General features: G+C 40.9%; 1 protein-coding gene across 9 annotated transcripts in view; it reads left to right on the top strand.

Moving 5' to 3' along the window:
• Window positions 1-24,889, top strand: part of LOC129032124 (cytochrome P450 20A1) — a 65,954-nt gene extending 41,065 nt beyond the window's left edge. For 8 of the 9 annotated variants that reach the window (XM_054479182.2, XM_054479183.2, XM_054479184.2 and 5 more), the window contains 5 exons: window positions 5,103-5,223; window positions 9,270-9,381; window positions 11,766-11,830; window positions 15,643-15,732; window positions 15,927-24,889. In XM_054479182.2, coding sequence (XP_054335157.1) covers window positions 5,103-5,223; window positions 9,270-9,381; window positions 11,766-11,830; window positions 15,643-15,732; window positions 15,927-16,077 — 539 coding nt within the window. In that variant the 3' untranslated portion in view covers window positions 16,078-24,889. Of the gene's footprint in view, window positions 1-5,102; window positions 5,224-9,269; window positions 9,382-11,765; window positions 11,831-15,642; window positions 15,735-15,926 lie in introns of those variants that run through there. The other variant, XM_054479185.2, reaches the window with a different exon arrangement.
• Window positions 24,890-25,311: the final 422 nt, after the last annotated feature.

Raw genomic sequence — 25,311 nt, forward strand, 5'->3', positions numbered from 1 at the left:
GCCCAGGAGTTCGAGACCAGTCTGGGCAACATAGTGAGACCTCGTCTCTGCTAAAAATAACAATTAGCTGGGTGTGGTGGCGCATGCCTCTGATTGCAGCTACTTGGGAAGCTGAGGCAGGATCATCACTTGAGCCCAAGAGGTTGAAGCTGCAGTGAGTGATGATCACAGTATTGCATTCCAGCCTGGGCAACAGAGCAAGACTCTCAAAACAAACAAACAAAAAAACACTGTTTAGAGGACTTCTTTATAATTTTTCCCTGTTTTTTCGTCTTGTTTTAAAGGGCTGACTCACATAAGTGCTTTTTTTCTTAACCCCAAGTGCTTAAAGCCACCTCTGAAAATTGCCATAAATTTCTTGACACATTTTATGGATTGTGAATTCTTGTTAGTGCCTTTAAAATGAACTGCTGTTGACACCTTTCCAACCAGAACAGTGAGCTTTTCATTTCCTGCTGCTGCTTTCCACTTTGACTCCAAGCTAGTCTGCTATTATTAAGGTCTGCCAACAAGAGTATATAGGCCACAGAAATCATGATTTAAAAGAACTCTCGTTGGAATTGAAGGTGATTTTTATGTAAAATTGTAAAATATTTGATATGTTTCTAAGTTTCCTCACTTGGTTTTTAGATTGGTGGAGTACCATTTATTTATACAGTATTTATAAAAATACTTCTATAGGCATAAAAATATACTAAGATAAAAATACTTAAAGGAAGTATTAGGGGACCAGGCAGGGTGGCTCACAGCTATAATGCCAGCACTCTGGGAGGCCGAGGTGGATGAATGACTGGAGCCCAGAAATTTGGGACCAGCCTGGGCAACACAGCGGAAACCCATCTCTATAAAAAATTCAAAAATTAGCCAGGCCTGGTGGCATACACTTGTAATCCCAGTTATTAAGGAAGGCTAAGGTGGGAGGATCACCTAAGCCCAGGAGGTTGAGGTTGCAGCCATGATCGCACCACTGGACTGCAGCCTGGGTGACAGAGTGAGACCCTGTCAAAAAACAAAAGGAGGCCAGGCATGGTGACTCATGCCTGTAATCCCAGCACTTTGGGAGGCTGAGGTGGGCAGATCACAAGGTCAGGAGTTCGAGGCCAGCCTGACCAACATGGTGAAACCCCATCTCTACCAAAAATACAAAAATTAGCCGGATGTGGGGGCACATGCCTGTAATCTCAGCTACTCAGTAGGCTGAGGCAAAAGAATCGCTTGAACCCCAGAGGCAGAGGTTGCAGTGAGCTGAGATCGCACCACTGCACTCCAGCCTGGGTGACAGAGTGACACTCTGTCTCAAAAAAAAAAACAAAAAACAAAAGGAAGTATTAGGACATGAATTTAAATTTTAGAAAATTTGTGTTCACTTGAAGGATTTCATTTATATCCCTTAATGTTTAAGGAAGCTTTCTTTAAAATGATACAAATGTAAACTTCCCATAAATTTTTCTTCTTTGACATATAGAAATGTCCAGATACTATAGATGATTAAATTGAATTTAGGTAAGCATATGTCAAAAATAATGTATTCAACCTTTTTTTTTTGAGACGGAGTTTCACTCTTGTCACCCAGGCAGTAGTGCAATTGCGCGATCTCGGGTCACTGCAACCTCCATCTCCTCGATTCAAGTGATTCTCCTGCCTTAGCCCCCTGAGTAGCTGGGATTACAGGCGTCTGCAACTATGCTTGGCTAATTTTTATATTTTAAGTAGAGACCATGTTGGCCAAGCTGGTCTTGAACTGACCTCAGGTGCTCCGCCTGCCTCTGCCTCCCAAGGTGCTAGGATTATAGGCGTGAGCTACCACGTCCTGCCTTATTCAACCTTTTTTTAAAAATGCCTACTTGTTTGGTCCAGTGGTGCACACTTGTCCCAGCTGCATTGGAGGCTGAGGTGGGAGGACTGCGTGAGCCCCAGGAGTTCGCCTAACTTGGGCAATAAAAACAAGACCCCAGTTTTAAAAAAATTAATATAAAAATAGATTTAAAATCCTTGTTTTTAAAACGCATTACATTAAAAATAAATGTGTCTTTGCTAAAGACCTTTAAAAATGTAAATCACTTGTGCTCCGGACACCAAGAAAAGTGACTATTTCCAAGGTTGAATTAATATTTTAATCTTATTTTCAGTTTTTAGGGAGATTTTAGGAGTATTGCTATGTATTTGGATGTAGGTTAGTGGCTTTTTAAGGCTCCTCTGAAGTTTTTGAGAGAGTAGATAAACAAGAAACCTTAATAAGTCCTTACTCTGCCCCTTATTAGTCTTGGGCAAGATACTTATCTCTGCATTTTCCTCCTTTTCTAAAATAGGAGTTTAGCTCCAGATGACCTTCCAAGTTATCTCTAAGCTATGAAATTGTGTCTGATTCAGTATTGTATTTAAAGCACATTAAGTGGCTTAAAATCACATTTTAAAGCTATTTTCAGCCATCATTTTTAATAGAGTCCTACAAAGGAACCAGTGTGACAGGCCGGGCAATATAGTGGGACACAATCTCTACAAAAAAAAAATAAATTGTAGTTAGCTGTGCATGGTGGCATGCGCCTGTAGTCCCAGCTACTTGGGAAGTTGAGGTGGGAGGATCACTTTAGCCAGGAGATCAAGGCCTCAAGTGAGCTGTAATCACTACCAGTATACTCCAGCCTGAGTGACAGAGTGTGACCCTATCTAAAAAACAACCCACAAACCAAAAGTCAATGTGAGATTTTTTTTTTTTTTTTGAGGCAGAGTCTCACTCTGTCGCCCAGGCTGGAGTGCAGTGGTGCAATCTCGGCTCACTGCAACCTCCACCTCCCGGGTTCAAGCGATTCTCCTGCCTCAGCCTCCCAAGTAGCTGGGACTACAGGCGCCCACTACCACACCTGGCTAATTTTTTGTATTTTTAGTAGAGACGAGATTTCACTGTGTTGGTCAGGCTGATCTCGAACTCCTGACCTCGTGATCTGCCTGCCTCGGCCTCCCAAAGTGCTGAGATTACTGGCGTGAGCCACCACACCCAGCCAATGTGAGATTATTAAATTCATATTGTTATATTAATTTTTTTTTTTTTTTTGAGACTGAGTCTTGCTCTGTCACCAGGCTGGAGTGCAGTGGTGCCATCTTGGCTCAGTGCAACCTCCGCCTCCCGGGTTCAAGCGATTCTCCTGCCTCAGCCTTCCAAGTAGCTGGGACTAGAGGCGCACGCCACCACGCCCAGCTAATTTTTGTATTTTTAGTAGAGACAGGGTTTCACCATGTTGGCCAGGATGGTCTCGTTCTCTTGACCTTGTGATTTGCCCGCCTCGGCCTCCCAAAGTGCTGGGAGTACAGGTGTGAGCCACTGCGCCCGGCCTGTTATGTTAATTTTAAGTGATAATATAGTCAAGCAGAGTACAGGATTGACCACTGTGTGCAAATCTTTGTGGTGAATCCTTCAGTTATATACTACTCTATGTTGTAAAATTGTGTGACATACATATTGTACACTGCACAAGTTTTCACATCACTTGTAAAATAGAAATTCTACAGTTCACTCAGAAGCCATAATGAAGAGGCATATGTAGGCAAAAGTTAAGGACAGGCAGTCACTCATGTTTTTTGTGAACTCTAGATATAAGAAAACTAATCAGAGTAGTTGAGTACCAGGTAACTACTGATTTTAATGATAACAATATTGGTAATAAGGTGAATCAGGCAAACTTTTTTTTATAAACTAACTTTGAGATAAGTTTAAGTTAACCCTTAGCTCAGGAAAGAGATCATTGGTAAGTAAAGTACAAGTTACTAGAAGGATATTAAAAAGTATTTGACACAGGAACAATAGAGCTACAGATGGTGTCAGCTCAAACATATTCTAGGGAAAGAGGTAGTATATATGTTCAGAAGTTTCCATTCTTTTAATAGTTATAATCCCAGTGTATTACTAAAGGAAATATAACTACTCTTTTTCCTCTGTTTTTTTCTCAACATGTAATTTCTTTACATTTTCATTTCATCTGGTTTTTTTCTCAACATGTGATTTCTTTACATTTTCATTTCCTCAGTGAATATAATCCATAAACCAGTTTAAGCTGAAGTAAGCCATGAGCCAGTGATCTTCCCATTTTGGTGTTAAGATAAATGCGATATTCCATTTGTTAAAAGTACAGATGTTTGGACCTTATCACAAACCTACTGAACCAGAATTTGTGATTGTGAGGTTATAGCATCAGCCATCTCCCAGGTGGTTTTTGAGAACCACTGTTTTTTTTTTTTTTTGGTTTTTTTTTTTGAGACAGGGTCTCACTTGGTTGCCCAGGGTGGAGTGCAGTGGCACGGTCACAGCTCACTGCAGCCTCAACCTCCTGGGCTCAAGCAATCATCCCATCTCAATCTCCCAAGTAGCTGGGACTACAGGCATACACCACCACACCCAGCTGATTTTTGAGTTTTTTGTAGAGATGGGGTTTTGCCATGTTGCCCAGACTAGTCTTGAACTCCTGAGCCTAAGCAATCCCCCAGCTTCAGATCCCCTCCCAAAGTGATCCCCTCCACGTGATCCCCTCCCAAAGTGCGGGGGTTACAGGTGTGAGCCACCACGTCTGGTTGAGAACTGTTCTAAGCAATAAACACTCACAAATTTTGAGCCAGTATATTTACCATCACAAGTAAATATTTTAGAATATTGATTTATCGATAAATCTGCTAGCTTGATTTGTCTGAATCATTTCATTAGTGCTCCTAAGTGAACTGATAAATCGGCCTAATAAGGTTGAGTGCATGAGATAATCCATTGCAATAACCAACACTGAGCACTCCTACAGATATGAAATTTATTTATTATCGTAACTATTTTACCTAAAGTAAAATTAAGTGGCTCCAGTTACTTATCAGTTTTAAGAAAGAAGGCATCCAGATTGCACTATGTCTGTTGGAGGGCATTCTGTAAATATTGATGTTCCATTCAATGAAATATAAACCCTGTGAAGAATTTTACTTTTTAGTAGCACTTATATATCTTCTATATCATGGGAGAAAAAAAGCAAATACAAAAACCCCACCCTAAATAAGTAGTTTTTTTCTTATTCTATACCCAAGCCATGAGTTAGCTATTTTCATTGTTATTCATATAATGTTTCACCTAGTGTGTACCTGGGCAATCTGTTTTTTAACCACCTCTGAAGAAGTTCAAAAAAAATTATATGAAGAGATAAACCAAGTTTTTGGAAATGGTCCTGTTACTCCAGAGAAAATTGAGCAGCTCAGGTAAGAACACAATAAAAAGAGGAGATTATTAAAAGGTAAATTTGAACTAGTGTATCTAATTTAAAGCTATTGTTGCTGTCTAGGAAAGCTATATATTTTTATAGGACTTAAAGTATTTATATGTAGATTTTATTAGGTAAATGAATCTGCTTTTTAAAATCATAAGGTTGTGTGGGAAATGTTTAACTTAGCCTGTGAAATAGTACTAATGAAGTCAAGCAAGTATGACACTCATACTTTGTTGGTGGTAATAAAAAATAGCCACATTAGATAATAATATAGTAGGCTTGACCGGGCATGGTGGCTCACACCTGTAATCCCAGCACTTTGGGAGGCCAAGGTGGGTGGATCACTTAAACCCAGTAGTTCAAGACCAGCTTGGGCAACATGGAAATGCAAAATATTGGCCAGATGTGCTGGGACGTGCCTGTAGTCCAAGCTACTCAGGAGGCTTAGGTGGGAGGATCACCTCAGCTCAGGAGGTCAAGGCTGCAGTGATTACATCACTGCACTCCAGCCTGGGTTACAGAGCGAGACCCTGTCTCAAAAGAAAAGAAAACAATATGGTAGGCTCTTAAAAAGTTCAACATACACTTATATGACCCAGCAGTTCCACTCTTTGGAATTTCATTCCAAGATAAATGAAAACATGACTACACAAAGACCTGTTTGCATATATTCATAGCAGTATTATTCAAAATAGCCCCAAATTGGAAATAGTTCAGATGTTCAGCTGGTAAATAGATAAACAAATTGTGGTATTACCATACCATAGAATACTACCAAGTAATAAAAAGGAACACCATATCAATACACACAACAACACAGATGAATCTTAGTGATTTAAGTGAAAGAAGTGAAACATAAAATACTGGCTACTGTATGATTTCTTTTGTGTGAAATTCTAGAAAAGGCAAACTGTGGTGATAAAAAGCATACTTTTAGGGGCTAGGAATGGGGATCAACTACAAAGGGGCATGAAGAAAATGAAACTGTCTTATATATTACTTGTGGTTGTAGTTACACAATTGTATACAATTACTAAAATTCAAACTGTACAGGTAAAATGGGTTAATTTTATTGCATATAACTATACCTTAATTAAACTTTTTTTAAAATTGCAACTGTGACTGCTTCTGGGTTAGAAATCTGAGACTGGGTAGCAAGCAACCCTACCTTGGAGCATAAAATCAACTATAGAAAAGATAGAGTGGCTGGGTGCAGTGGCCCACACCTGTAATCCCACCAGTTTGGGAGGCCAAGGTGAGAGGATCACCTGAGCCCAGAAGTGCAAGACCAGCCAGAGCAACATGGCAAAACCCTATCTCTAAAAAAAAAAACAAAAAATTAGCCAGGGATGGTGGTGCATGCCTGTAGTTCCCAGCTACTCAGGAGGCTGATATAGGAGAATCACCTGAGCCCCGGAAGTCCAGGCCGCAGTGAGCCATGATCACACCACTACACTCCATCCTGGTGACAGTGAGACACTATCTCAAAAAAAAAGAAAAAGAAAACAAGATAACCACTGGAAAGAACTAGGAGGCTTTTAAATGTTGGAAGTTTTATTTATTACATTGACTATAACTATTATTTTAAAAGTAATACTAGTTGTCTTTTGAAGTTTTTATCATACAGAAGTGTATGAAGTAGAAGGTGAAGTTCCTTTGTAAATGAGCCCTTAAGCCCATAACAGTTGGGCTAGGTGCAGTGACTCATGCTTATAATCCCAGCAATTTGGGAGGCTGAGGCTGGAGGATTGCTTGAGCCCAGGAGTTTGAGACCATTCACGGCAACATAGTGGGAAGCCTGTCTCTACGAAATATTTAAAAATTAGCCAGATGTAAAGGCATGTGCCTATGGTTACAACTACTAGGGAGGCTGAGGTGGGAGGATCGCTTGAGCTTGGGAGGTTGAGGCTGCAGCATGATAGAGTGTCACTGCACTCCAGCCTGGGCAACAGAGCAAGAACCTGTCTCTTAAAAATAAATAAGTAAATAAACAATTTTTGAAAGTTTAAGCTCTCTAATATAGCTTATGAAGCATTTCAAACGCTGGGCCTTGTGTACTCCCACCTTATCCTCACTTGTGCCTCTTCATAGCTTTCAGTTTAGCTCTACTCAAAGTCTTTAGTTTCTTATCTCTTGTCCTGGCTTTTGCACAAACTTCCTCTGTATAGATTCTCCTTTCGTCTCTTCTTTAGTTAAGTCCGGGTTTTGGTTTTTGGTTTTGTGGTGGAGTTTTTTTTATCGTCGGTGGTGGTTTGAGTTTTTTTTTTTTTTTTTTTTTTTAATGTTGTTGTTGTTGTTTTGCAGGTTTCAGCCTGTGTTTATTTCTCTCTCTCTCTCTCTCTCTCTCTTTTTTTTTTCAGATGCAGTCTCTCTCTGTCACCCAGGCAGGATTGCAGTGGCGCAATCTCAGCTCACTGCACCCTCCACCTCCTGGGTTCAAACGATTCTCATGCCGCAGCTTTCCAAGTAATTGGAATTACAGGCATGCACCACCACACCTAGCTAATTTTTGTATTTTTAGTAGACACAGGGTTTTACCGTGTTGGCCAGGCTGGTCTCGAACTCCTGGCCTCAAGTGATCCACCCGCCTCTGGCTCCCAAAATGCTGGGATTACAGACATGAGCCACTGCACCCGGCCCAGCCTGTGTTTATTTCTCTACAAAGCCCTTTCCCTAGAGTAGCTGCTCCTGCCTTATATTCCAGTAATACCCTGAACTTCCTTTATAACATGTGCTATACTTACTTGTTCATCCTTTATGTCCTATCCAATCTGCCTCCCCACTGCCAACTAGATTCTGAACCCCTTTGATGGTGTATCTCTTGTTTATTGTAGCTCAGTACCTAGCACAGTGCTTCACATGCAGCAGGTATGCAATAAATATTTATACAGAGGAAAGGAAGGAAGAAAGTTTCCCCTTTTGATTTTGTTGTTTTTGATGTTACAAACAATTAACACTTCTGTGCTTACATCTTTACTAATATTTCCAAATATTTCTGTATAATAAGGTCCTAGAAGTGAGCTTCTAGTTGAAGGATGTATGCAGTAGGACAGTGGTTAAGATTTGAATCCTGTCAACACAGTTTACCTGCTATGTGATCTTAAATAACTGCCTCTGATTTTAATCTGTAAAATTAGAATAATAATAGCACCCATGGGTTTCTTGTAAGGATTCGATAAGATCCTGTATATAAAGTATTCAAGTGAACTGACTCATAGCAAGATTGCAATACATTTTAGTTTTTATTCTTCTCGTTGTGATGTACACTTAAGAGTTTGATACATATTGCCAAATTATGCTTCTGAAAGGTTTTACCAGTTTATACTTCCACCAATTGGATATGAGAATGACTTTTTCTCCATCTTTTTCTAGTAATATCTGCTCTCATTCTTTTTCATCTTTGTCAATCTGGCAAGTAAAAAAAAAATGCTATGATTGGCAATCTTTAAGTTGTTAATTAAGTTGAGTATCATTTCATATGTCTTCAGGCCATTTGTAAGTTTTTGTGAATTGCTTTTTGTATTCTCCGTCCCTGTTTCTATGGGGTTGTTGGATTATTTTAATTACTTTTAAAGAGGTTTTATACATTAAGGATATATTTACTGAAAATATTTTTCCTAGTTATCTTTAGAAATATGTAAACAAAATGTTTCTCTAGTTAGGTTATGTATATTTTTCTTTATAATTTTCTGTCAGCTTCATGCTAAAAATAAACTTTTTAAAAATTGTAGAAACATTATTTTGAGTTTTCTTCTGGTACTTTTAAAAGTGTTTTTATTTGTTGAAATCTTTATCTACCTAGCGTTATATACAGATTTATAACAAATCTCATAAAAATGTATTTATTTTAAAATTTATAAAATTGTTAACCTTTATATACTTCTAATATATAACATATCTTTAAGCAGATAAGAATTATGATGGGACTATTTCAAGTTGGGAATGTTTGAGCAGTTGTTGAAGAACTTTTTTAAATGTATATACATTTCTAACTGTCTCCCAAAATAAACATCTTCAAAAAAAATTTTTTTAAAACAGATATTGTCAGCATGTGCTTTGTGAAACTGTTCGAACTGCCAAACTGACTCCAGTTTCTGCCCAGCTTCAAGATATTGAAGGAAAAATTGACCAATTTATTATTCCTAGAGAGGTAGAAAACATTTAATATGTTTAATTCATTCAGCTATTCTCAACTCTTTTGGTGTGTGTGTATATATATATATATTTTAGATGGAGTTTTCCTCTTGTCACCCAGGCTGGAGTGCAATGGCGCGATCTTGGCTCACTGCAACCTCCACCTCCCAGGTTCAAGGGATTCTCCTGTCTCAGCCTCCCGAGTAGCGGGGATTACAGGTGCCCGCCACCACGCCCAGCTAATTTTTGTATTTTTAGTAGAGACGGGGTTTCACCATCTTGGCCAAGCTGCTCTTGAACTCCTGACCTCAGGTGATCTGCCAACCTTGGCCTCCCAAAGTGCTGGGATTACACGCATGAGCCACTGCACCCGGCCTGGTGTGTATTTTAAATTTGTTTAAAGTGGCAAATAAATGCTACCCATTGTTAAATAAAAGACACAATTATTTTAGTTACAAAATAATATGTGCTTGTTTTAAAGTTCAAACAATATAAAAGTCTTCCTTCCCAAAAGGTACTACTGTTAGCAGTTTAGTATGTATTTTTATAGACCTATTTTTGTGTATGTATATTACTCTGTGTATATATGTATAGAAACACACATATACATATGTATTAAACAATTTATATGTGAAAAGTTACTCTTTCTATATTGTTCTTTAATTTTCTTTTATTGAGTGTATCATGGCTATTAGTACACCTAGCACTTAATACAGATTTGACTCATTATTATTAATGGCTGCATAATATTCCATTGTGTGAATGTACCATAATTTATTTTTTAATTTAATTTTTTGAGACAGAGTATCACACTGTGTCACCCATCCTGGAGTGCAGTCGTGCAATCTTGGCTCACTGCAACCTCCGCCTCCCGAGTTCAAGTGATTCTCCTGCCTCGGCCTTCTGAGTAGCTGGGATTACAGGCTTGTGCTACAAGTCCTGGCTAGTTAGTGTATTTTTAGTAGAGATGGGGTTTCACCATGTTGGCCAGGCTGGTCTCAAACTCCTGGCCTCAAGTGGTCCACCTGCCTCCACCTCTCAACGTGCTGGGATTACAGGCATGAGCCACCATGCCCATCTAGCATAATTTATTTAAGCAGCCCCCGCTGGTGGAAATTGTGTTTGACATTATTTTTTTTAATTATATACTGGTACAGGTGTTGAGTAGAGTCTGAGACACGGAGTTTTTGTGTCAAAGTCCATGTATATGTTCAGTTATTATTATTTTTAGACACGGTCTTGCTCTGTTACCTAGGCTGGAGTGCAGTGGTGTGATCGCAGCCTCGACCTCCCGGACTTAAGTGATCCTCCCACCTCAGGTTCCCAAGTAGCTGGACTAAATTTTTTTATTTTTTATAAAGACGGAGTCTCACTATGTTGTCCAGGCTGATATGGAACTCCTGGGCTCAAGTGATCCTCCTACCTCAGCCTCCCAAAGTGGTGAGATTATAGGCATTAGCCACTGTACTGGGCCATGTGTATGTTAAATTTAAAATGTTATCTAAAAGGCATTTTATACTTTTAGCAACAATGTATGAGAATGTTTTTTCTTTCCAAATCCTCACCACCTCTGAATTTGAGTCTTATGTATATGTTATGAATCTTGCTTTTCTCTGATCATTGGAGAGATCGAACAAATTTTCATACATATATTAACAGTTTGTATTTTTCTTTTGTGAATTCTGTCTTTATAACTTTCACTCATTTTTCTAGTGAGCTTATATATATTTTTGTATATTATAAAAATTCTGTCAGTTATATAGCAAATAACTTTTACTGTTGCTTACTTTTTTTTTTGTTATTGTTTTTTAACTGGATACAGATTTTTTTTTATATACTTTAAGTTTTAGGGTACATGTGCACAACGTGCAGGTTTGTTACATATGTATACATGTGCCATGTTGGTGTGCTGCACCCATTAACTCAACATTTAACATTAGGTATATCGCCTAATGCTATCCCTCCCTCCTCCCTCCACCCCACAACAGGCCCCAGTGTGTGATGTTCCCCTTCTTGTGTCCATGTGTTCTCATTGTTCAGTTCCCACCTATGAGTGAGAACATGCGGTGTTTGGTTTTTTGTCCTTGTGATAGTTTGCTGAGAATGATGGTTTCCAGCTTCATCCATGTCCCTACAAAGGACATGAACTCTGGATGCAGATTTTAAATTTTCATATAGTTAAGTCTGTTATTCCTTTATGGTTTCTAGATTTTGTGACATGCTTAGGGAGGCCTTCCTCATTGTAAGATCACCAAAATAATCACTTATGGTTTCTTCCATTATTTTAAAATTATTATTTTGTATTCAATATCTGTATTAAAAGAAGTTTGGAATAAGTTGACTTTCTAGGAGTCATTTTATCTCTGTTAGTCCTTGACTAATTGGATTTTTTTTTCACAGACCCTTGTCCTTTATGCCCTTGGTGTGGTACTTCAGGATCCTAATACTTGGCCATCTCCACACAAGTATGAAATATTTGTTATTGTATTTGTGACTGTCAGTTTTTGTGTTTGCACGTTTTGCATTCCTTTCCTAAGTTTTGAGGATAAAATTCAATATGTAGCAATGATACAACAAAAGAAAACTAGTGAATCCCCTTTTCTTCTCTTTCTTTTGAGACAGGGTGTCACTCTGTCATCCAGGCTGGAATGTAGTAGTGCAATCACTTCTCACTGCAGCTTCGACCTCTCTGACTCAAGCCATCCTTTTGCGTCAGCCACCTAAGTAGCTAGGACCACAGGCGTGCACCGCCACGCCTGGTTCATTTTTGTACTTTTTGTAGAGATGGAGTTTCACCATGTTGCCCAGGCTGGTCTTGAACTCCTGAGCTCGAGCCATCCTCCCACCTCTGCCTCCCAAAGTGGTGGAATTACAGGCATGAACCACCAAGCCTGACCTGCATCCCCATTATATCTTCTGTTCACTGCTTTTTCTCTTACGTGAATCTGCTATTTGCTACTCTTTGTCTCTTTTATTACCACTTTTATACTAAGTGAAAAGTAATTAACATCTGTTTTAAGAAAATGAAAGCAGGCCGGGCACCGTGGCTCACGCCTGTAATCCCAGCACTTTGGGAGGCTGAGGTGGGTGGATCACAAGGTCATGAGTTCAAGACCAGCCTGGCTAACATAGCGAAACCCCGTCTCTAATAAAAATACAAAAACTAGCCAGGCGTGGTGGTGCATGCCTGTAATGCCAGCTACTCGGGAGGCTGAGGCAGGAGAATCACTTGAACCTGGAAGGCAGAGGTTGCAGTGAGCCAAGATCATGCCATTGCACTCCAGCCTGGGCAACAAGAGCAAGACACAAGACTCCGTCTCAAAAAAAATTTTTAAAAAAGCAGAATTTCTTTTTTTTTTTTTGAGATGGAGTCTTGCTCTGTTGCCCAGGCTGGAGTGCAGTGGTGTGATCTAGTGTCACTGCAACCTCTGCTTCCCAGGTTCAAATAATTCTCCTGCCTCAGCCTCCCAAGTAGCTGGGACTGCAGGTGCCCACCACCATGCCCGGCTAATTTTTTGTAGTTTTAGTAGAGACGGGGTTTCACCATGTTAGCCAGGATGGTCTCGATCTCCTGACCCCGTGATCCACCCGCCTCAGCCTCCCAAAGTGCTAGGATTACAGCCACTGCGCCCGGCCTCTTTTTTTTTTTTTTTCCAGTGCATTTTTCTGTTCTTTATTGCTTCTCTTTTTGCTTTTTTTAAATTTATTTTTTATTTCAATAGGTTTTTGGGGAACAGATGGTATTTCTTTGGTGGTGATTTCTGAGATTTTGGTGCACCCGTCACCCAAGCAGTGTACACTGTACCCATTGTGTAGTCTTCTATCCCTCATCGCCCCACCCTTTCCCCAAGTCCCTAAAGTCCATTGTATCATTCTTATGCCTTTACGTCCTATACCTTAGCTCCTAAGAATTTCCCTTTTTTAAAAATTCAGAGTTTAAGTTGTTTAAAAATACTTGTTTTTGCGAGGAATTTTTTTGTTCTATGGTCCGTGGGTTATTTGTTTTGTTTTTAATATATGCCTTTCTTCAATGACTTTACAGAGTGAAATTCTATAGAACAAAAAATGTTTCTTAGGCCATTCATTTACCTGACTTTATTTTTTATTTTTATTGTTTCTTTAGAGACAGAGACAGGGTCATGCTTTGTCACCCAGGCTGGAGTACAGTGATGTAAACATGGGCTCACTGCAGCCTCAACCTCCTGGGTTCAAGCAATGCTCCTACCTCACCCTCCAGAGTAACTGGAACTATAGGTATACGCTACCACGCCTGGCTAATTTTTTTTTATTTTTAATTTATTTTTATTTTTATTTTTTTCAAGACAGAATCTCGCTCTGTTGCCAGGCTGGTCTTGGAATAAGCAAGATGCCATCTATAAAAAATAATGGGCTGGGCACGATAACCTGTAATCCCAGCACTTTGGGAGGCTGAGGCGGGCAGATCACCTGAGGTCAGGGGTTTGAGACCAGCCTGACCAATATGGAGAAATCCCTTCTCTACTAAAAATACAAAATTAGCCAGGTGTGCTGGCACGTGCCTGTAATCCCAGCTACTTGGGAGGCTGAGGCAGGAGAGGTGGAGGTTGCGGTGAGCTGAGATCATGCCATTGCACCCCAGCCTGGGCAACAAGAATGAAACTCCATCTCAAAAAAATAAAAAATAAAAAATAATGATAATAATTACACATATATAGAGTATGCTTTTCATTCGCTTTAATCCAGATACCCTCCTAGAATTCAATGGCTTAAGAGAAGCGTCATATATCTTTTTTTTTAGATGGAGTCTCAATCTGTTGCCAGGCTGGAGTGCAGTGGTGCAATCTTGGCTCACTGCAACCTCCGCCTCCCGGGTTCAAGTGATTCTTCTGCCTCAGCCTCCCGAGTAGCTGAGACTACAGGCATGCATCACCATGCCCAGCTAATTTTTATATTTTTAGTAGAGACGGGGTTTCACCATGTTGCCCAGGATGGTCTCAATCTTTTGACCTTGTGATCCACCTGCCTCTGCTTCCCAAAGTGCTGGGATTACAGCCTTGAGCCACTGTGCCCAGCCTTTTAAAAATTTTTAATAGAGATGAAGTCTCGCTATGTTGCCCAGGCTGGTCTTGAACTCCTGGGCTCAAGCGATCCTCCCATCTTGGCGTCCCAAAGTGCTAGGATTACAGGCGTGAGCCACTATGTCCAGCCTCTCTCACCTATTAATAAATCTGGATGTAATATAATCGATAAATATAATTTTAAGGCTGGAGCCTCCAATTTTAAGACATAAATTTCAGTTGACGAGGCAATATAAAATGTCTTACATATTGATAAGGTGGTCTCATGTAACAGGTCTTTATTTAAATATTCATTATATGATTTTCTATGATTTATCCTTATATTTCACAAAATAATATAAACTCGTGTAACAATCTTATACCTTGGTATTCTCGAGAAATATATTTTGCCTCTATCATTTAGAAATAATAAAGTAGGCTGGGCGCCGTGGCTCATACCTATAATCCCAGCACTTTGGGAGGCCGAGGCAGGTGGATCACAAGGTCAAGAAATCGAGACCATCCTGGCCAACATGGTGAAACCCCATCTCTACTAAAAATAAAAAAATTAGCTGGGCGTGGTGGCGCACATCTGTAGTCCCAGCTACTTGGGAGGCTGAGACAGGAGAATTGCTTGAACCTGGGATGTGGTGGTTGCAATGAGCTGAGATCACGCCACTGCACTCCAGCCTGGTGACAGAACAAGACTCCGTCTCAAAAAAAGAAAAAAAAAAAGAGAAATAATAAAGTGCCAGTTGCAGTGGCTCACACACCTATAATCCCAGCACTTTGAGAGATTGGGGCAGGAGGATCACTTGAGCCTAGGAGTTCAAGACCAGCCTGGGCAACATAGGGAGAACCTGTCTGTACAAAAAACTGTTAAAAGTAGCTGTGCCTGATGGCATGTGCTTATAGTCACAGCTACTCAGGAAGCTGAGGTAGAAGGATAATTTAAGTCCAGGAGGTCGAGGCTGCAGTGAGCCTTGATTGCACCATTGCATTCCAGCCTAGGTGACAGAGTGAGACCCTGTCTCAAAAAATAGAATATAGTAAGAAACAGCAATAGACTAAATATATGTTAAATAATTTGGGAACATAAAAATAAGTGACATATAAATATAATGTAAGAGCACTTTCTATTTTCAGTTGATTTTTAACTTTGTTACATACTTGTGTTCTTTTAGTGTCATGTAAAATGCCAGTGGAGCTATATTGTGATTAACCTCAAATTTTCTTTTTAGGTTTGATCCAGATCGGTTTGATGATGAATTAGTAATGAAAACGTTTTCCTCACTTGGATTCTCAGGCACACAGGAGTGTCCAGAGTTGAGGTGAATAATAGAATGCCAGACTCTGTTCTTAGAATTTTGATCATCACTGTTGATGAGAATGGGCAATCTATATGATTAAAGTATAATTTTTTTATTATTATTGTACTTTAAGTTCTGGGGTTTGTGTGCAGAACGTGCAGGTTTAAAGTATAATTTTTAATCTTTAGTAACTAATTGACCTTCTTCCTGACTAGGTTTGCATATATGGTGACCTCAGTACTTCTTAGTATATTGGTGAAGAGACTGCACCTACTTTCTGTGGAGGGACAAGTTATTGAAACAAAGTATGAACTGGTAACATCATCAAGGGAAGAAGCTTGGATCACTGTCTCAAAGAGATATTAAAATTTTATACATTTAAAATCATTGTTAAATTGATTGAGGAAAACGACCATTTAAAAAAATCTGTGTTGAATCCTTTTATAAACCAGTATCACTTTGTAATGTAAACACCTATTTGTACTTAATTTTGTAAATTTGGATTTTTATATATCATATTTTCTTAATTCATTGTACACATTTGACTTACTGCACAGTATATTGATCATTTTAATGGGAAACTTTAGCTTTCTACTTTTTATTTTTGTTTTTTCACTTTCTATGCCATTATTTTTGTATTCTTAGTGTGAGCTCTAAAATCAATGTTCTTGAAGAAGGAAATTATTTTGCAGAAGTGGGGGAATCATGTTTGTTGAATATGCATAAAATAGAAACATAGGCTGGGCGCGGTGGCTCACACCTGTAATCCCTACACTTTGGGAGGCCAAGGCAGGTGGATCATCTGAGGTCCAGAGTTTGAGACCAGCCTGGCCAATATGATGAAACCCCATCTCTACTAAAAATACAAAAAATTGGCCGGGAGTGGTGGCTCACGCCTGTAATCCCAGCACTTTGGGATGCTGAGGTGGGTGGATCACCTGAAGTCAGGAGTTCGCAACCAGCCTGGCCAACATGATGAAACCATGTCTCTACTAAAAATACAAAAAAATTGGCTGGGTGCGGTGGTTCACACCTGTAATCCCAGCACTTTGGGAGGCCGAGGCGGGTGGATCACCTGAGGTCCGAAGTTCGAGGCCAGCCTGGCCAACAGGATGAAACCCTGTCTCTACTAAAAATACAGAAAATTGGCCGGATGCGGTGGCTCACACCTATAATCCCAGTACTTTGGGAGGCTGAGGCAGGTGGATCACCTGAGGTCAGGAATTTGAGATCAGCCTGGCCAACATGGTGAAACCCCATCTCTACTAAAAAACACACACACAAAAATTAGCTGGGCATGGTGGCACATGCCTGTAATCCCAGCTACTCAAGAGGCTGAGGCAGGAGGATCGTTTGAACCTGGGAGGCGGAGCTTGCAGTGAGCCGAGATTGCACCCCTGCACTCCAGCCTGGGCCACAGAGCAAGACTCTGTCTCAAGAAAAACAAAAAATGATAAATGGACAAAAGACATGAACAAACAGCTTTTGTAGGATAGCTTAACAGACTTTGAGAAAAGTGTTTAGTCTCACTAGTAAGTAACAAAATATTGGGGCAGAGCACAGTGGCTCATGCCCATAATCCCAGAACTTTGGAAGGCCGAAGCTGGTGGATTGCTTGAGCCCAAGAGTTCGAGACCAGCCCAGGCAACATGGGGAGACCCTGCCTCTGCAAATATACAAAAAAATTACTGGGCATGTTGGCACACACCTGTAGTCCCAGCTATTCTGGAGGCTGAGGTGGGAGGATCACTTGAGACCAGGAGAGGTCAAGGCTGCAGTGATCTGTGATCACACCACTGCACTCCAGCCTGGGCAACAGAGCAAAACCCCGTCTTTAAAAAAACAAAAAAACAAAAAAGGCCGGGCTCAGTGGCTCATGCCTATAATACTTTGGGAGGCTGAGGCAGGTGGATCAATTGAGGTCAGGTGTTCGAGACCAGCCAGGCCAACGTGGTCAAACCCCGTCTCTACTAAAAATACAAAAAAAAAAAAAAAATTAGCCAGGTGTGGTGGTGCACATTTGTAATCCCAGCTACTCAGGAGGCTGAGGCAGGATAAAATCGCTTGAACCTGGGAGGCGGAGGTTGCAGTGAGCCGAGATCGCGCCACTGCACTCCAGCCTGGGTGTCAAGAGTGAAACTCATTCTCAAAAAAAAAAAAAAAAAAGGAGGTGGGGGGAGCTATTTCAAGAATATTTTAAGTTTTAAGTAGGCCGGGCACGGTAGCTCATGCCTGTTATCCTAACACTTTGGGAAGCCGACGTGGGCGGATCGCAAGGTCAAGAGATTTGAGACCATCCTGGCCAACATGGTGAAACCCCATCTCTACTAAAAATACGAAAAACTAGCTGGACATGCTGGCGTGCGCCTGTAGTCCCAGCTACTTGGGAGGCTGAGGCAGGAGAATCGTTTGAACCTGGGAGGCGGAGGTTGCAGTGAGCTGATGTCGTGCCAGTGCACTCCAGCCTGGGCGACAGGGCCGAGACTCTGTCTCAAAAAAAAAAAACAACAACAAAAAAGTATCTTAAGTGTCTTTCAAAATTACACTTTAGCACTTACAAATTTTATATATAATACTTTACTGATAGCATTGTATATTAGTCCAGCTTTTTTGGCTACACTATTTATAAAGGATTCTTTTTTTTCTTTAAGACAGCCACCATAGGAAATATGCCAAGTACAGATAGTGAGGAAAGAAAGGAAGAAAAATGATATTTGTCTGCAAGTGGGCTTATTTTTAACACTGCTGAATTTCATTTGTAATTTTACTTTCAAGAATATACTCTGGTAGACTGAGGCGGGAGGATCGCTTGAGCCCAGGAGTTGGAGGCTTCAGTGAGCTGTGATCACACTACTTCACTCAGCCAAACCTGAGTGATAAAGTGAGACCCTATCTCTTAAAAAAAAAAAATCTCTTTGTTATTGAGTTTTTTATGTCATTTATTGGTAAATACCTAACATTTTAGTCATTACCAGTTAACATAGAATTTAATTGGATGCAGTCTTTATTTTTGAAAAAAAATTAATTTTTGGAATAACTTAAATTCTAAAACTTTGGCCGGGCGTGGTGGCTCATGCCTGTAATCCCAGCACTTTGGGGGGCCGAGGCAGGCAGATCACCTGAGGTCAGGCGTTCAAGACCAGCCTGACCAACATGGAGAAACCCCATCTCTACTAAAAATAAAAAATTAGCCAGGCGTGGTGGCGCATGCCTGTAATCCCAGCTACTCGGGAGGCTGAGGCAGGAGAACTGCTTGAACCCGGGAGGCAGAGGTTGCAGTGAGCCGAGATCGCGCCATTGCGCTCCAGCCTGGGCAACAAGAGTGAAACTCTGTCTCAAAAAAAAAAAAAAAAAATCTGAAACTTTAAGTGAAATTTATTATCCCTTCCCACTTATTTTCTGTGGTTTTGTATGTATAGAGCATCTTCCTTTGTTACCCAAGTACCTCGGGTGGGTTGGAAACTGGCAGTAGAAGGTTAGAGTAGCCAATTGATATGTAAACCAAGTGTCAGATCAGATGAGATGAAAGAGGTGGAGTTTAAAGCAAGTGAGATATGATAAACAATGATGAAAGCAAAAATAGGGCAGTTGAACCAGAGTCAGCCAGTTGGCATAATTGCCAATAAATGAGGCAGTGTAGAATAACTAATAATGATTGGAATCAAGGAAAAGAGAGCATAGAGGAATCAGCTAAATTAGTATGTTTTATCCATAGTTACATGACTAACAAATGATTAAAAAGAAGTTATTCTCTAGATAATTTTTTAAATAAAAATACTGTTAATATATAAACTAAGTTATTCATTCACTGTTTTTCTTCACAGTAAGAATGACAAAAATCTGTGTTCTTTGTACTTATCAAATGACTCAAATTTTGGCCACTTCACTGTCACTGATGGCTTATAGAATGATTCTAGCAGGACTCAAGTTATTGAACTATCAAATGGGTTTTTAATTGATATTGAAGGAAGTAATTTAAGCTTTGTAGCTTTTGGAGTTTTTAAAAACTACTTCAGTGATTTTGATTTATATTCTTTTTGATAGTTCAGAAGTGTTTTGTTAAAAAACATAAGCATGACCGGGCACGGTGGCTCACAGCTGTAATCCCAGCTCTTTGAGAGGCCAAGGCGGGCAGATCACCTGAGGTCGGGAGTTTGAGACCAGCCTGACCAACACGGAGAAACCCCATCTCTACCAAAAGTACAAAATTAGCCGGGCATGATGGAGCATACCTGTAGTCCTAGCTACTTGGGAGGCTGAGGCAGGAAAATCGCTTGAACCCGTGAGGCAGAGGTTGCAGTGAGCCAAGATCGTGCCATTGCACTCCAGCCTGGGCAACAAGAGCAAAACTCCGTCTCAAAAAAACAAAACAAAAAAACGGCCAGGCGCGGTGGCTCACGCCTGTAATCCCAGCACTTTGGGAGGCTGAGGCGGGCGGATCACCTGAAGTCAGGAGTTCAAGACCAGCCTGACCAACATGGAGAAACCTCATCTCTACTAAAAATACAAAATTAGCCGGGCATGGTGGCACATGCCTGTAATCCCAGCTACTGGGGAGGCTGAAACAGGAGAATCACTTGAACCCAGTAGGCGGAGGTTGTGGTGAGCCAAGATTGCGCCATTGCACTCCAGCCTGGGCAACAAGAGTGAAACTCTATCCAAAAAAAAAAAAAAAACATAAGCACATAACTTTTTTCTTTTCTTTTTTTTTTTTTTTTTGAGGCACAGTCTTGCTTTGTTGACCAAGCTGGAGTACAGTGGTGTGATCACAGTTTACTGTAGTCTCCACCTCCTGGGATCCAGCGATCTTCTCACCTCAGCCTCTAGAGTAGCTGGGACTACATGTGCATGCCACCATGCCCAGCTGTTTTTTTTGTTTGTTTGTTTTTGGTTTTGTTTTTTTTTGAGACAGGGTCTCCCTGCATCGCCCAGGCTTGTCTCAAACTCCTAGGCTCAAGCGATTCTCCCACCTGGGCCTCCCAAAGTGTTGAGATTGCAGGTGTGAGCCACCGCACCTGGTCCAAAAAACATTTTTTTATGAACTAAAGAGCTCTTTCAAACTTGTGCTAACAAAATTTAAGGCAATATTAATTCTGTGCATGTGTTTGGGAAAAATAAAAAAAGCTTACATGATGCTTATTTGGCCCACAAAAGTACAGTTCCATTTTTTAATATAAATAGATTCTACCTAATTTATAACCCCTATGTCCAAATTTGTTTATTTTATCTTAAAATAGTTTGTACAAAAAATCTTTACTGCTTTATTATGAAATAATATTTATTATAGAAAAATCTAGGAAAACACAAAAATGTCAAACTCAGTTAACCACTGTTAAGATCCTTTTTTTTTTTTTGAGACTGAGTCTCCCTGTCTATCACCCAGGCTGGAGTGCAGTGGCACCATCTCGGCTCACTGCAACCTCTGCTTCCCAGGTTCAAGTCATCCTCCCGCCTCAGCCTCCCAAGTAGCTGGGATTGCAAGCATGTGCCACCACGCCTGGCTAATTTTTGTGTTTTTAGTACAGATGGGGTTTCACCATGTTGGCCAGGCTGGCCTCGAACTCCTCAACCTCAAGTAGTCTGCCCACCTTGGCCTCCCGAAGTGCTGGGATTACAGGCGTGGGGCACCATGCCCAGCCCCACTGTTAAGATTCTAATGTAGGCCGGGCACAGTGACTCACGCCTATAACTCCAGCACTTTGGGAGGCTGAGGCGGCCAGATTGCTTGAGCTTTTAGAAGTTTGAGACCAGCCTGGGCAACGTGGCGAAACCTTGTCTCTATAAAAAAATATAAAAACTTAGCCAGCCTTGGTGGCACCACCTGTAGTCCCAACTATTCAGGAGGCTGAGGCAAGAGGATGGCTTGAGCTCAGGAGGTCAAGGCTACAGCAAGTCATGGTAGTGCCACTGCACTACAGCATGGTTGACAGAGCAAGACCCTGTCTCAAAAAAAAAAAGATTCTAATATAGATACTCTTTTTACGCATACGTAATTTATATATATTATACAAAATATTATTTGCATTTAACATATTCTGAACCAATAGTCTTTTCTACAAGCAGAACATTAGTATTCTTGTCACTCTGAATGTAGGCACAGATTTTTGTCATTCTTTATCTCTTTTGTGTGTGTGTGACACAGTCTCACTCTGTCACTAGGCTGGAATGCAGTGGCGCGATCTCGGCTCACTGCAACCTCTGCCTCCCAGGTTCAAGCGATTCTCTTGCCTCAGCCTTCTGAGTAACTGGGGTTACAGGCGCGCTCCACCACGCCCAGCTCACTTTTGTATTTTTAGTAGAGATGGGGTTTTACCATGTTGGTCAGGCTGGTTTTGAACTCTTGACCTTGTGATCTGCCCAACTCAGCCTCCCAAAGTGCTGGGATTACAAGCATGAGCCACCGTGCTCGGTCCCTTGCTTTTTATTTATTTATTTTATTTTTTGAGACGAAGTCTTGCTGTGTCACCCAGGCTGGAGTGTGGTGGCACGATCTTGGTTCACTGCAATCCGTGCCTCCCAGGTTCAAGCAATTCTCCTGCCTCAGCCTCCTGAGTAGCTGAGACTACAGGTATGTGCCACTACACTCAGCTAATTTTTGTATTTTTTTTTAGTAGAGACAGGGTTTCACCATGTTGGCCAGGCTGGTCTTGAACTCCTAACCTCAGGTGATTCACACCCCTTGGCCTCCCGAAGTGCTGGGATTACAGGCGTGAGCCACTGTGCCCGGCCATTTTTTTGTATTTTTAGTGGAGACAGGTTTTCACCATGTTGGCCAGTAGTGTATTTAGTTATTTAAGGAGGAATCAATCAATAGGTTTAAATGGTGTGCTATTCATAATTATTGCAAAAATAGGCCGGGCCTGTAATTCCAGCACTTTGGGAGGCCAAGGCAGGTGAATCACTTGAGGCCAGGAGTTTGAGATCAGCCTGGCCAACATGGTGAAACTCCATCTCTACTAAAAATACCAAAAGTAGCCATGCGTGGTGACAGGTGCCTCTAATCCCAGCTACTCGGGAGGCTTGAACCCAAGAGTCGGAGGTTGCAGTGAGCCGAGATTGCACCATTGCACTCCAGTGTGGGTGACGAGCAAAAATCCATCTCAACCAAGAAAACAGAAAAAAAAAAGAAAACTTAGCTGGCCTTTGGGGCACATGCCTGTAATCCCAGCTTCTTGGGAGGCTGAGGCATGAGAAAAAAAAAACCTGCAAGGTGGAGGTTGCAGTGAGTCGAGATTGTGCCACTGCACTCCAGCTTAGGTAATAAAACAAGACTGTCTCAAAAAAAAAAAACCTTATTGAGAGGATAATATACCACTAATATTAAAAGAAATTTTTGGCTGGTGCCATGGCTCACACCTGTAATCCCAGCACTTTGGGAGTCCAAAGTGGGCGTATAACGAGGTCAGGAGTTCAAGAACAGCCTGGCCAACATGGGGAAACCCCATCTCCACTAAAAATACAAAAATTAGTGGGCGTGGAGGCGGGCGAATGTAATCCCAGCTAGTTGAGAGGCTGAGGCAGGAGAATGTTTGGGAGGTGGAGGTTGCAGTGTGCCGAGATTGCACCACTGTACTCCAGCCTAGGTGACAGAGCGAGACTCCGAAGGTCTCAGCCAGACTCTGGAGGTCTCAGCCCAGGCTTGAGTGCAGTGGCATGATCTGGGCTCACTACAACCTCCGTCTCCCCAGTTCAAGCGATTCTCCTGCCTCAGCCTCCCGAGTAGCTGCGACTACAGGCGAGTGCCTCCATGCCCAGCTAATTTTTTGTATTTTTAGTAGAGACAGGGTTTCACCATGTTAGCCAGGATGGTCTTGATCTCCTGACCTTGTGATCTGTCCACCGTGGCCTCCCAAAGTACTGGGATTACAGGTGTGAGCCACAGCGCCTGGCCAAAAAAAGGAATTTTTAAGAGGAAAAATTCCTAACCACATTTCTACAACTGTTTATATTTTTCCCTGTTCCACATACATACATTTTTACATAGTACGTTCATTGCAGCATGATCTACTTTTCACTTAATAAATTTTAAACATTTTCCAGCTGGGTGTGGTGGCTCACGCCTGTAATGCCAACACTTGGAGAAGCCAAGTCAGGCTTATTGAGTGAGTCCAGGTGTTTGAGACTAGCCTAGGCAACATGGCGAAACTCCATCTCTACAAAAAATACAAAAATTAGCCAGGTGTGCTGGCGCACACCTGTAGTCCCAACTACTCAGGAGGCTGAGATGGGAGGATTGCTTGAGCCCAGGAGGTAGAGGTTGCAGTGAGCCATGATCATGCCACTGCACTCCAGCCTAGGTGACAAAGCACAACCCTCAAATAAATAAATAAATACATGCTAAACATATACCTTTATTACTTCATTTTTGTAAGGGCTTCAGGGAATAGGCTTTTTTAAAAGGAATAGACTTATAGATCAATTTTAATATTTGACTTATAGAATTTTATGACACTAAATGGATAATTGTAATGTTTGAGTTGGGACCCATTTTGTAAGACATTCAGGCTATAAACAAGGCAATAAATCACTCTCTTCCAGTTCTACTCCCAATTTAATTGGTTTGGTTTACAGTTCGGTGGCTGTCTTTTGTTTTTTTTTTTTTTTTTTGAGACCGAGTCTCGCTCTGTCACCAGGCTGGAGTGCAGTGGTGCGATCTTAGCTCACTGCAACCTCCCCCTCTCAGGTTCAAGTAATTCTTCTGCCTCAGCCTGCCGAGTAGCTGGGACTACAGTCGCACGCCAACCACCCCCAGCTAATTTTTTTATTTTTAGTAGAGACAGGATTTCACCCTGTTTGCCAGGATGGTCTTGATCTCTTGTGCTCATAATGTACCTACTTCGGCCTCCCAAAGTGCTCGGATTACAGACGTGAGCCACTGCACCTGGCCCGTTGGCTGGCTTTCTAAAGACTGGGAATAGATCTTGTTATATAGTATGTGATAAACAGACCTTGTTATAGTATGTGATAAAATGCCATGATCAAATAAATTACTTATATCCTGTTTGGTAATTTTTAGAAAAACATATTTATCTACATCTAAAATACTTATTTAAATTTTAAACACATGATGGTATGAAATGAAATTTTGTTACTTTACCATTGTAACTATGTCATAAAGTCATAAAGTACCTGTCCCCAAAAAGGCAACCAGTAAATATTTTTGAGTAAATGAATGAAATCTTTATTGCCGGTGTTCTGTGCACATAGAATAAAGGAAATTATTAATGTTACTTAATAGTTAAAAAAAATTCAGAAGCCAAACTATCCATAAAGCTACTTTGTGATGTGCTGAATACTCCATTAATAGAAGTGTTTAAGAGGATGTTGTATGCCTGCCTTCCACTCATGCCTGTATTAGATGTGAACATAGATTTATAATATATAGTACTATACAAAATACAACTAAAATAGTTGGTAACCAAGTAGTCATTTGCTCCTTCTATATATTTTTTCTTTTTTTTTTTTTTTTTTTGAGATGGAGTTTTGCTCTTGCCACCCAGGCTGGAGTGCAATGGTGCGATCTCAGCTCACTGCAACCTCTGCCTCTCGGGTTCAAGCAATTCTGCTGCTTCCGCCTCCTGAGTAACTGGGATTACAGGC

The sequence above is a fragment of the Pongo pygmaeus genome, chromosome 11 (genome assembly GCF_028885625.2).
Source record: "Pongo pygmaeus isolate AG05252 chromosome 11, NHGRI_mPonPyg2-v2.0_pri, whole genome shotgun sequence".
NCBI lineage: Eukaryota > Metazoa > Chordata > Mammalia > Primates > Hominidae > Pongo > Pongo pygmaeus.